The sequence below is a fragment of the Ictalurus punctatus genome, chromosome 1 (genome assembly GCF_001660625.3).
Source record: "Ictalurus punctatus breed USDA103 chromosome 1, Coco_2.0, whole genome shotgun sequence".
Lineage (NCBI taxonomy): Eukaryota > Metazoa > Chordata > Actinopteri > Siluriformes > Ictaluridae > Ictalurus > Ictalurus punctatus.
This window is the reverse complement of record NC_030416.2, coordinates 1095260-1108209: the sequence shown is the minus strand read 5'-3', so window position 1 is coordinate 1108209 and position 12950 is coordinate 1095260. Positions and strand designations below refer to the sequence as shown.

General features: G+C 48.3%; 1 protein-coding gene across 1 annotated transcript in view; it reads right to left on the bottom strand.

The window, feature by feature from the left end:
- Positions 1 to 1102: 1102 nt before the first annotated feature.
- cdkal1 (CDK5 regulatory subunit associated protein 1-like 1) overlaps positions 1103 to 12950 on the bottom strand; it is a 214459-nt gene continuing 202611 nt past the window's right edge. Inside the window, exons 14-15 of the mRNA XM_017464881.2 lie at positions 10361 to 10525; positions 1103 to 1707 (exon numbers count right to left, since the gene is read on the bottom strand). Of these exons, the coding sequence (XP_017320370.1) occupies positions 1546 to 1707; positions 10361 to 10525 (327 nt within the window). The 3' untranslated portion in view covers positions 1103 to 1545. The remainder of the gene's footprint in view (positions 1708 to 10360; positions 10526 to 12950) is intronic.

Genomic DNA, 12950 nt, shown 5'->3' with positions numbered 1-12950 from the left:
GAAATCCTATACCATCCTCGTCGTACGCTTTTCCCAGGACGCGTTCCCTCGCGCCACTTCACGCCATCCCTGTGGACGGAGACCAGACGTTCCAGCCGAGACGGATCAGCGATGCTCGACAGCAGCAGGAAGGTCTGGGATCCTCCAGAGATGCGCGGTGGTGTGAAACAGATGACAGAGAGAGGCTGGGGACTGAATCCCAAAGCGTCGAAGCACCTCGTGAGCTTAACTTTTGGCCTAACAGGTCGACATTAACGACAACACGGCCTCGGAAAACCAAAAAAACCCGACTTATTTTTGCGTAATTTACTCCACCTGAGAGCTGACGACATATAGCGACCTAGCATAGAGTCTAGACGCTCGTTGTGAGACGTGCTTCCGCTCAGCACGTGCGTTCACTGTGCTTTAGCGAACGTTCCACACCGACGACGTCCCGAAGACCTGAAACGAGCCCCAGAAAAATGGACCGTCACCGCGGTGCACTGCACGGCTAATTATTCACTTCCAACGCCGCTATCCAACAGCTGACCTCCTCCGAATAAATCTACATCATGCTAATAATTGACTTTTCCTTTAAACCCAACGCATTACCAAGTTTACATTTAACCGAGACTTTCCCGCTCATTCCCATTATTTTGTGCTAACGTTCTGGAACGGGAATCCACGACATTAAATCCAGGCTTTTCCGGACGGTCACACATCCAGGAAGTCTAGGGAACGCGCGTTATAAACATAAAAGGAGTAAAAGAGAGAAGAAAGAGAAAGAACCGGACCAGACGGCGCTCTCGATGACAGACTCAGACGGGAGAACTTTCGTAACTCGGCCGTCTCCGGGTTCTACACGGTTCTTCCAGTGGCGTGACCGGATCCCAACACGTTTGCGGGCAGCGCTAATGTGAGTTCGGAACTAGCGCTAATCCGGTAAGAACTCCGTGAGACGGGGCGCGCTAATAAAGGACACTGGATAAATTCCACGGTTTCCCGTTGCGCCAAAAGTTGCGAAAGATATTTGCATGACAATAGTATTTATTTTGACTAGCACATCGCACACTCGCGTTACCGGGCACACTTCCCTGAAATGAAAACTCCAGAAGACACAGAGTGTGGAGCTTTGTTTAATGAGGTTGATGGACAGAAAAAGACACTGCTGTGTGACTGTGGGCAAAAAAAAAAGAACAAAAACAACCATATACATCGTTTTAAAAGCAACATAAAACACACAGAACTCAGTGGTGTTTTCAGGATGTCCTTGTAGCTTGATTTCTAAAACGTGAGCCTTCAACAGATTAAAAAGGTCCGAATGATTGACCACAGAGTCGAAGTACAGGATCCTTTCTGCGTCGAAGGCGAACTTTACAATAAATAGTCGAATCTTTCGCCCGCCGTGTCCTCAGCCATTTCAGTGAACTCAAAAGCTCATGAAGGACATTGCCTCGGTTTGACCTTAACTCACAGACGCGTCGCAGATGTGCGACATTTGGAGGATCCTGTTGTTCACACACACACACACACACACACAACACAGGGCTGGGCTCTGTTTCAATGTCATTGAAGTTTCTCAAAGATGAAAACCACTACAATAGCCAGCAGAGCCAATGCTACTGAGAGCAGCTTGAGTCCTTGACCGTCCGGATTCCACGAGCGACTGATCGACGCTGGGGGCGTCAGGGGGGCACGGACGCCATTCGGGCACGGAGTATTCCGTTTCTGTGAAAGGGAAAAAAAAAAAACAGAATGAGAAAAGAACTACACAGTCAAAGCTTTACCTTGAACGCTCGAGCGTTTGAGTGGCATTACAAAGCCTTTATGATCATCATCATACACCTTCCGCACCAAGAACATGAACAGAAATCATCTAACACAACACTTTAAGACTAGACATTTACATCGCCTAACGGTGCTCCTTCCGGTGACGCTCACACGGACTGGCGAGTCTAAACTGGTAGTGCAGCCAGCGTTCCCGGGATGAACTCCGGATTCCTCCTGACCCGAGTGCTTACTAAACGTGAATAAATGAACGATTGTTGTCGGATAACACCTGCCCAATACTGCTATCTTCACCAAATATCTCCACATGCCCAGCGCAATACTCTCTACGGAGACGAGGTATGATCCATCATCATGTCCCTGACGTAAACGACCCATGGCTTTCGCGGCCAGAGATTGAGTACACCGGCTTCCGTGGACTAGACTCGTCGGGTAAAATGGCCGACCGACCGTTGGGACTCTGATCTTCCATAATGCGTTAGGCCATTAAAGTCTCGTTTAAAGCGAGCGGTGTAATGGAGAGGCATCCACCAGCAGGACGGCCGCGACAGCCGACCTGATAATATGTTAATTTACAGTGCGGGGGTGAAAAAGAGGAGGGGCGGAGGGGTGTGTATCACCGCCATTAGAGAGAGAGGATCAATCTGAACGACCATTTTATGAGCGCAATATTTCACCCACGCTATGGAGGCGAGCGTAATGTGCTGCAGGTGGAGATACGCGTCGTGAGATCGCTGCTCCGATGCACCGGGATGGAAAGTCCTGCACTGTCGTTATGAAGTCGGGGGCCAGAGAAGAACCCAGACAGACACTGTTCTTCAGCCATGACGGCCTCCTGGCCATTAAATCCAATTATCAGAAAAGAGTGCGGAGATGTTTTAACCGAGCGTTACACCTAAACGGAGCTGAGGAGCCCTGAGGAAGTGTGTCTAAGAGGAAAGTGGGCCAGTCTAGAGCCGGGAAGGCCTCTGTTATCTAAATCCGTCTGATAGACTCGTAAATCTATCTCCTTCCACTCTGCCTCATCTCATCTCTTTCTTTAATTCTTCTCCTTTAACCCGTACACGCTCTCGGCGAGAACGTCTTTCTTTCGAGCCGTGTTCTGGAACTGACATGACCGCGGAATGGATATCCCTGACTTCGCAGCGGGCGGAGCTAAAATACGGATTGGTTATACGCAAGCTCTCCTTCGTCATCGTCCACTAACCCGAATACAAGAGGGACGCGTCCTTTCGGTGGCGATATCGGCGTCGCCGTGACGACGCTACCGAGACGGAACGGTTTGGAAAAGCATACGAGTACCTGGTCTGGTAGAACTCGGACTCCGGGGGTGAAAGGTTCAGGGTTAGAAAGCTCAAGATCTACATGCTATTACACCTAATGTATTTACTGAGAAGGAAATAAGGGGGGGCGGGGGAGCTCGGGGGCGGGAAAGAGGGCAATTCCTACTTCAGTAATAGTAAATAGACCAGCGGGGGAGCCGAGAGAGAGGAATGATCTACATCCTCACTGCTGGTCTTGCGGTGAGGAGGGAGGAGAACGCAGCCCGCTCCACAGAGAGCACCGGGAAACCCGTTCGAGTTCATTAACGCGGTTATACGACGCTCGCTTTCCTCATAAATACAAACAACAACAACAACTAACGACTATTTGTTTTATTTATTGGAGGAAAAGGCCGTGCCAGGACTCTAGTCTGTTGTACAGTGGACGTCTCATCACGCTCGGAGGAGAGCGTTAAACTCTCAGACGCACACGCGGGCGCTAAGTATCTTCCTTAATGACTTCCTCAGTAGAAACTCCGAGGATCCTACACATTTTTGGGGGAGGTTTTGTTTTGTCTCTGAAACCAAGACATCTTGGTGTACAATAAATTTGGGGAATTTCCATATTGACTCGTTTTGGGTGAATAGATATATATATTTATTATTTCCCGCAGCTGATGAGTCCTCCTCCTTTACCGTGAGAGTAAAAGCGGTGGAGATGTGTATTAGCAGGACATCAGGCGCTAACGGCCATCTTTAACCCGTACGTTCAGCTCTTCTCTCTAAAGCGAGCCGGTAATCACCGACACACATCATCACTCCATCATCACTCCATCATCACTCCATCACGCTCAGCCCCTAAATGATCGTAAAATCACGATGGGAAAATTTCCTGAGGAGAAATTCGACGCCACTGTCGCTGCTGTTTAAACAAGAGTGAGGTGTACGTACACGACACTGACGGGAAAATACCACACACCAAACTCAACTACAACCTGAAACACGACGGCAAATTCAACACGGATCACCTGCGCGTTTCCCAGAGGCCCTACAGCTACACCTACAGCTACACCTACACCTACATTTACACCTACAGCTACATCTAAACCTACACCTACAGCTACACCTACATCTACAGCGACACCTACACCTACAGTTACACCTACATCGACACCTACATCTACATCTACAGCGACACCTACACCTACAGTTACACCTACATCGACACCTACATCTACATCTACAGCGACACCTACAGTTACACCTACATCGACACCTACACCTACATCTACAGCGACACCTACACCTATACCTACAGTTACACCTACACCTACATCTACACCTACACCTATACCTACACCTACAGCTACACCTATACCTACACCTACAGTTACACCTACATCTACACCTATACCTACAGTTACACCTACACCTACATCTACACTTATACCTACACCTACAGTTACACCTACAGCTAAACCTATACCTACAGCTACACCTATACATACACCTACAGTTACACCTACATCTACACCTATACCTACACCTACAGTTACACCTACACCTACAGCTACAGCTACAGCTACACCTACACCTACATCTAAACCTACACCTACACCTATACCTACACCTACAGTTACACCTACATCTACACCTATACCTACAGTTACAGCTACACCTACAGCTACAGTTACAGCTACAGCTACACCCACACCGACAGCCGACTGCTTTCACTTCCTGCTCTGAAAAATATATATAATATAATATAAAAATAAATATAACCCACTGTTGAGTTTCTCACGTCAACGCAGCCAGGCCATCATACCATCTCTCTCTCTCTCCCTATCTCTCTCTCCCTATCTCTATCATCTCTCTATCTCTCTCTCTCCCTCCCGATCTCTATCTATCTCTCTATCTATCTCTCTCTCTCCCTATCTCTATCTATCTCTCTCTCGCTCTCCTCATCTCTCTCTCTCTCCCTATCTCTCTCTCCAGTGTTCTGATTAAGGTGAGTAGGAGTGACCGACTCCCGTCCAGATGCCTTGTTGATCCGTGTCTGAATCACACACCAACAATGCTGCAACGTATTCAAGCACGCACACACACACACACACACACACACACACACACACACACACACACACAGTCTCGATGCCTCACAGAGGTGTGCCTCCGAGCTCCAGGTCAACAGAGACCAACGACACGGACACTGAGCTTCCGGACGCCGTCAGAGTCCCATCATCGTCCGACTGATCCAACTTCAGGGTCCAATCACAACGCAGAATCAAATGATCACGGAAGCAGAAGCAAATCGCTGTCGAGTGTCTCCAACCATAACCATCTCCCATCTGGGGTTAGACTCTCACTTCTCTCTACCACTACTAACCACTCTCACACACACTCACACACACTCACACACTCTCACACACTCTCACACACACACACACACACTCACACACTCTCACACACTCTCACACACTCTCACACACACACACACACACACACACTCTGTAGCGTTCCTCTTACTGTTCCCGTCCCAACGCTGTTCACCAACTTTTATTTACTAAAGAACGAGCTGAGACGGTTTATCCATTTGTAGCTACATTTCATGTTTCACGGAGGAAACTTGCATCGTTCACCATGGCGATGTGTAAAAAGTCCGTTTATGCGGCGCGTCCGCTGTACGAGTCCTTGCGAACGAGCCGTTACTATAGAAACAATAACCGACCAATCAGACTCCAGAACGCGGCAGCGCGGCTGTGGTGTACAGAAATAATAAATACAGCGTGAAGAAAACTGGAAATTAAGTTAGAGACGAAAGAAAAAATAAAGCGCGGGATCCGTGCTATCGTTTATCAGAAATACTTAAGCACGCCGTTAGAAATATGGATTCGCTTCCCTTTCAGATAACGCAACCTCAAAGCAACAGACTGTAAGAGTTGCGTGGACGGCTGTGTGTTTGTTGGTTGTTATATTTTTGGGAAGCGGGTGACAGGGTATTAGATGTAAACGCAGGAGAGCGCTGATACTGAGCGCCGCGAGATCCCCTGCGGTGCGGATTAGCCGTGCGTGCGGCTGCCTGGGCGAGAGGGACACCACGCCGATGATGCAAAGGAACTGAAACACAAGTGGAACACACACACACACACACACACACACACGGAGAGGTGTAGTTAAGCGCTCCCCTGTTCCAGGTGTAAGAACAGGACGGAGTAAAGGAGGACACTTTTTCAGCGCGTCTACTGAGAGTGATGCTATTGTGTTTTGGAGTGAGGGCGGGACGGGGCGGGACGGGGCGGGACGGGGGCGGGACGGGGGGCGGGACGGGTCGAGTCGGGTCAGCCAGGGAAAAGCCTTAGGAATGTACGTACACACACACACACACACACACACACAAAGATTCAGATTCTGTCTCTGTCTCTATGTCTCCGTGTCTTTCTCTCTCTGTCTCTAGGTGTCTCTCTCTCCACCTCTGTCTCTCTCTCTTGGTCTCTCTCGCTCTCCCTGTCTCTCTCTCTCTCTCACTGTTTTTCTTCATTTTTAGATCTCTCTCTCCATCTTTGTCTCTGTCTCTATGTCTCCGTGTCCCTCTCTCCCTGTCTCTAGGTGTCTCTCTCTCCACGTCTCGGTCTTGGTCTCTCTCGCTCTCCCTGTCTCTCTCTCTCTGTTTTTCTCCATCTTTAGACGTCTCTCTCTCCATCTTTGTCTCTATGTCTCAGTGTCCCTCTCTCCCTGTCTCTAGGTGTCTCTCTCTCCACCTCTGTCTCTCTCTCTCTGTTTTTCTCCATCTTTAGACGTCTCTCTCTCCATCTTTGTCTCTATGTCTCCGTGTCCCTCTCTCCCTGTCTCTAGGTGTCTCTGTCTCTCTCTCTATGTCTCTGTCTCGGTCTCTCTCTCTCTCTGTTTTTCTCCATCTCTAGATGTCTCTCTCTCCATCTTTGTCTCGGTCTATGTCTCTCTCTCCCTGTCTCTAGGTGTCTCTCTCTCCACGACTCAGTCTTGGTCTCTCTCGCTCTCCCTGTCTCTCTCTCTCTGTCTCTCTCTGTCTCTCAGGCTGGTATCTACCCTGGAACGGGTTTGCGCTGAGTAACGTTCACTGTAATGACGGCGTTCAGATCTTCCCGCTAAACCTATGAGAAAAGCGTCACAGTGTGTTAGAGGAGCGGTTCTGACGAACGTCCATAAGGAATCGCAGGTGTACAGAAATCTGGAAATTGGGAAATTTATTTATCCATTTATTCCCTGACTCGTGTTTATTTGCTGACTGTCTTTGCGACTGATCGACGCTTTCTAAAAATGTTTTCTGCGTAAAATGTCCCTCAGCTCGAGCCCTGCCCAGTGACGGACATGTCTCTACAGGCTTATTAAAGAAAAAATAAAAAGCGTCCTCGGTTCATTAAGGAGAATTTGCATGGAAACCAGAAAAAAATAATAAATAAACGAAAGCGACAACACTGTAGCTGTCTTCAGGGAGAGCCAATTAGTCCTCGCTGACCCGTCAATTAACATGCAATTAACACCTCTAATTAAGCGTGAGCAGGAATAAATACATTCATAAATAAACAAACCGATGCGCTGGGGGAAAGTAAACGGTGACACCTGAGGTCAGGAGACGAGAGAGGAAAAAAATCTATATCTCTCTCACTCTCTCTCTCACACACACACACACACACACACACACACACACACAGTCTTATCACTCTGCGGTTTGTTTAGACGCTTCGCAAACACACCCCCGATTTCCAATGTTTGCATCTCAAACCTGCCGCAGAACCTCACACAGAGGAGCGAGTTCCTGATCGACCCCGAGCCTCTCCCACAAGGCCGTGCGTCTCCGAGCCGATCTAGAATCTTTTTCTAATTACGCTGTTTTAGCATCCAATTTTATCTTTACCAAAAAAAACCCCACCAAATAGACTCATGAATCTTTCTGATAGCTGTAGACTATGAAAGTGATTCACTAATATTTATGATTCATATGATTCAGAGTATGACCGATAAAGACTTGTGTGATTCATCGACTTGAGATTCATAAATATAAAACTGACTTAGCGCAGTTCATACTGAATGATTCATAAAGAGTTACGTGACGCATAAAGACTCAAGTGATTCATGCGATTCATAGCCTCATGATTCATCGACACCCATTATTCAGATAATTAAATAAATAAATAATAATAAAGGTAATACCTGACTGATAAAGCCTCATGGGATTCATATGATTCATAAAAAGACTTCTGACTCACCAAGCCTCACGATTCATCCGAGTCGTGATTCGTAAAGATTTGTTTAGCCGATTCAGTGACCGATTCATCACTGCGCACATGGACTCATGCTAACTGGTGGCTACCGGCTTCCAGTCATTGGTAGCCAGTTTAGCATTTTTTTTCAATCATTACTGACTTTTTGTAACAGAACGATTGCATTAGGCCGAAATCATCATCGGTGTATCGTGTGTGTGTGTGTGTGTGTGTGTGTGTGTGTGTGTGTGTGTGTGTGTGTGAGAGAGAGACAGGATCACATGAGTGATTTGGGAATTACATGGCTGACTTAACTGGCACTATTTTTCATTCCGATGGCTTATCTATAGCTTGTGTGTTATTTTTCGGGACACACACACACACACACACACACACACACACACACAGTGGGGACATCGAATGATGCACTAGAATGTGATACACATTTTAATTTCACACTTCATCAGCTTTTATGGCCGGCCGTGTCAGAGAGACTCCTCACATACGAGCAGCATCACTCAGAGAACATCGCTAATTTCTCCACCTCACGCTAGCACTCCGCTTTTACAGCTTTTACGCCCCGCGCGCCCGTCTTCCCTTCCTTTATTCCCTCAGAGGGGAGGAAGCGAAAGAGGAGTGGTGTTTAACCTCCAGCGGTCAGCGTTAATTCTTGCGTTTATTCCTAACTTCACACCTGCGACTTCAGCCAACGTCTCGAAAGTTAGCCGGTTCATAAAAGCTTGCGTTCTAACCCCTATCTTTAATCCCGATCCTAAACCCATCTTAATCCAAACCTTAAACCTCAAATTTCATTCTGAACCCCGATACTAAACCTCAAGTTTAATCCCAAATGCAAACCTTAAATTCAATCCTAAATCCATCAAATTTAATCCCAATCCTAAACCTCAAGTGTAACGCTAAACCAAAACCTCAAATTTAATCCCCGTGCTAAAGTTCAAACGTAAACCTAAACCTCAAGTGCATTCCAAATACCGTGAACCTCAAATCTAATACGAAACCTCAAGTTTAATCTTAGCCACAGTTTTATCCCAGTACTAAACCGCAAATTTAATCCCAATCCTAACCTGTAAATCGAATCCCAAACCTAAATCACTCGTCTAATATTGACGTTACATCTCTAAACCTATAGTAACTTTAAATGTCTTCCGGATTTAATCCTGAACCTCTCACAGCTTTAATCCTTACCCCTCCCGAGTTTAATCTCAACTCGGAACCTGTCATTAAAAAAAGCTTTAATCCTAACAGTAAATCACAGCAGATTTAATACTAACTCTAAAGTCTCACGATTTTAATCCTAATCCCAAACCTCTCAAATTGAACCCTAATCCCAAAAGATCAGTTTAATCCTTAAACCTCAAGGCCTCTCATGTATTTGATCGTAATCCTAAACCACTTAAATATCATCCTAATACTACACCAAGAACTCTTGAAAATGCTAACCCTGATCTTAAACCACTCAAATTCAACCTTAATCCTAAACCTGTCTCAAATGAATGAGACAAGCCCAAACCCCTCAGAAATGTCAACTAAAAGCTTAATCCTCGAGTTCAGTGCTAATCCTAATCCTTCCAAACTTAGTCCGAACCTCCAGCGATCACAAAACACACACCTGAATGCCAGTGCGAGAGGCGGAGCTTCCTGAACGGACAGACGAGGAGAGGCAGCTGCTGATTGGTCGGATTTTGGAGAGCGTGTACAGAGTATAGTTTGGATCGTGTTAACTTTTATTTCCCCTGAGAGGCGTCTGACTGATGGAAGAATTAAACGATCATCATCTCCAGCACAGAAGAAGAGAGAAAGAGTCCCGTCTCAACCGTTACCCTTTCCTTTCTTTCTTTCGGAAAAGAGGAAGAAGTGGTATGAGCGAGGGAACGCTGAGACGAGTGTGTCGGGGTTTTATGGAGAGAGTAATGGAGTGGAACAGAAGAGTGAAATAAAAGCTGAAATGAGATCTAGTTCACTACAAACCAGGGAGTGTGTGTGTGTGTGTGTGTGTGTGTGTGTGTGTGTGTGTTGTAGCAATGTAGATAACGAATGAAAAGCTGACCGTAGATCAGACGACACACTGACCTGGACGAGGCCGGATATTTCTCCCTTCTCCAGCGGCTGGCTGATGGATGGCGTGATGGCTGTGGACTCCTCCACCGGGCGACCTCGCAGGAAGTGCTTCCCCGCCTCGAAGATCTCCACCTCCATCATCTTCCCCTTGAACTCCGGCTTTTTGGGAACCAGAACCTGCACAGGGACAAGATGGGAAGATTTTAGTCCACAGAGGGACTGCCATGTGGAGGAACTACACATCACGCCGTTACAGTCGGCCAATCCATCCGTCTTATAAACCGAATCCATCCATCCATCCATCCATCCATCCGTCCATCCCACCTACACATCCATCCATCCATCCCACCTACACATCCATCCATCCATCCATCCATCCCACCTACACATCCATCCATCCATCCCACCTGCACATCCATCCATCCATCCATCCATCCCACCTACACATCCATCCATCCATCCCACCCACCTACACATCCATCCATCCATCCATCCCACCCACCTACACATCCATCCATCCATCCATCCCACCCACCTGCACATCCATCCATCCATCTATCCATCCACCTACACATCCATCCATCCATCCCACCTACACATCCATCCATCCATCCATCCATCCATCCATCCATCCATCCCACCTACACATCCATCCATCCATCCCACCTACACATCCATCCATCCATCCCACCCACCTGCACATCCATCCATCCATCCATCCATCCCACCTACACATCCATCCATCCATCCCACCTACACATCCATCCATCCATCCATCCCACCCACCTGCACATCCATCCATCCATCCATCCCACCCACCTGCACATCCATCCATCCATCCATCTATCCGTCCATCCATCCCACCCACCTACACATCCATCCATCCATCCATCCCACCCACCTGCACATCCATCCATCCATCCATCCATCCATCCCACCTACACATCCATCCATCCATCCATCCCACCCACCTGCACATCCATCCATCCATCCATCCATCCCACCTACACATCCATCCATCCATCCCACCTACACATCCATCCATCCATCCATCCCACCCGCACATCCATCCATCCATCCATCCATCCGTCCATCCCACCTACACATCCATCCATCCATCCATCCCACCTACACATCCATCCGTCCATCCCACCCACCTGCACATCCATCCATCCATCCATCCATCCGTCCATCCCACCCACCTGCACATCCATCCATCCATCCATCCATCCCACCTACACATCCATCCATCCATCCCACCCACCTACACATCCATCCATCCATCCATCCCACCCACCTACACATCCATCCATCCATCTATCCATCCACCTACACATCCATCCATCCATCCCACCTACACATCCATCCATCCATCCATCCATCCATCCATCCCACCTACACATCCATCCATCCATCCCACCTACACATCCATCCATCCATCCCACCCACCTGCACATCCATCCATCCATCTATCCCATCCACCTACACATCCATCCATCCATCCCACCTACACATCCATCCATCCATCCATCCATCCATCCCACCTGCACATCCATCCATCCATCTATCCATCCACCTACAAATCCATCCATCCCACCCACCTGCACATCCATCCATCCATCCGTCCATCCCACCTACACATCCATCCATCCCACCCACCTACACATCCATCCATCCATCCATCCATCCCACCTACACATCCATCCATCCATCCCACCTACACATCCATCCATCCATCCCACCTACACATCCATCCATCCCACCCACCTACACATCCATCCATCCATCCCAACCACCTACACATCCATCCATCCATCCCACCCACCTGCACATCCATCCATCCATCCATCCCACCCACCTGCACATCCATCCATCCATCCATCCCACCCACCTGCACATCCATCCATCCATCTATCCATCCACCTACAAATCCATCCATCCCACCCACCTGCACATCCATCCATCCATCCGTCCATCCCACCTACACATCCATCCATCCATCCATCCCACCTACACATCCATCCATCCATCCCACCTACACATCCATCCATCCCACCCACCTACACATCCATCCATCCATCCCACCCACCTACACATCCATCCATCCATCCCAACCACCTACACATCCATCCATCCATCCCACCCACCTGCACATCCATCCATCCATCCATCCCACCCACCAGCACATCCATCCATCCATCCATCCCACCCACCTGCACATCCATCCATCCATCCATCCCACCCACCTGCACATCCATCCATCCATCCATCCCACCCACCTGCACATCCATCCATCCATCCCACCCACCTACACATCCATCCATCCATCCATCCCACCCACCTGCACATCCATCCATCCATCCCACCTGCACATCCATCCATCCATCCCACCCACCTACACATCCATCCATCCCACCCACCTACACATCCATCCATCCCACCCACCTACCCATCTGACCAACCCATCCATCCATCCATCCATCAACCCATCTACCCAACGCACCCACACAGACAGCCATCCTTCCCATCTATCACCCATCCATCCAACCCATCAAATCTGACCCACTCATCCATCCAACCCATCTACTGTAACAAGTGTCCA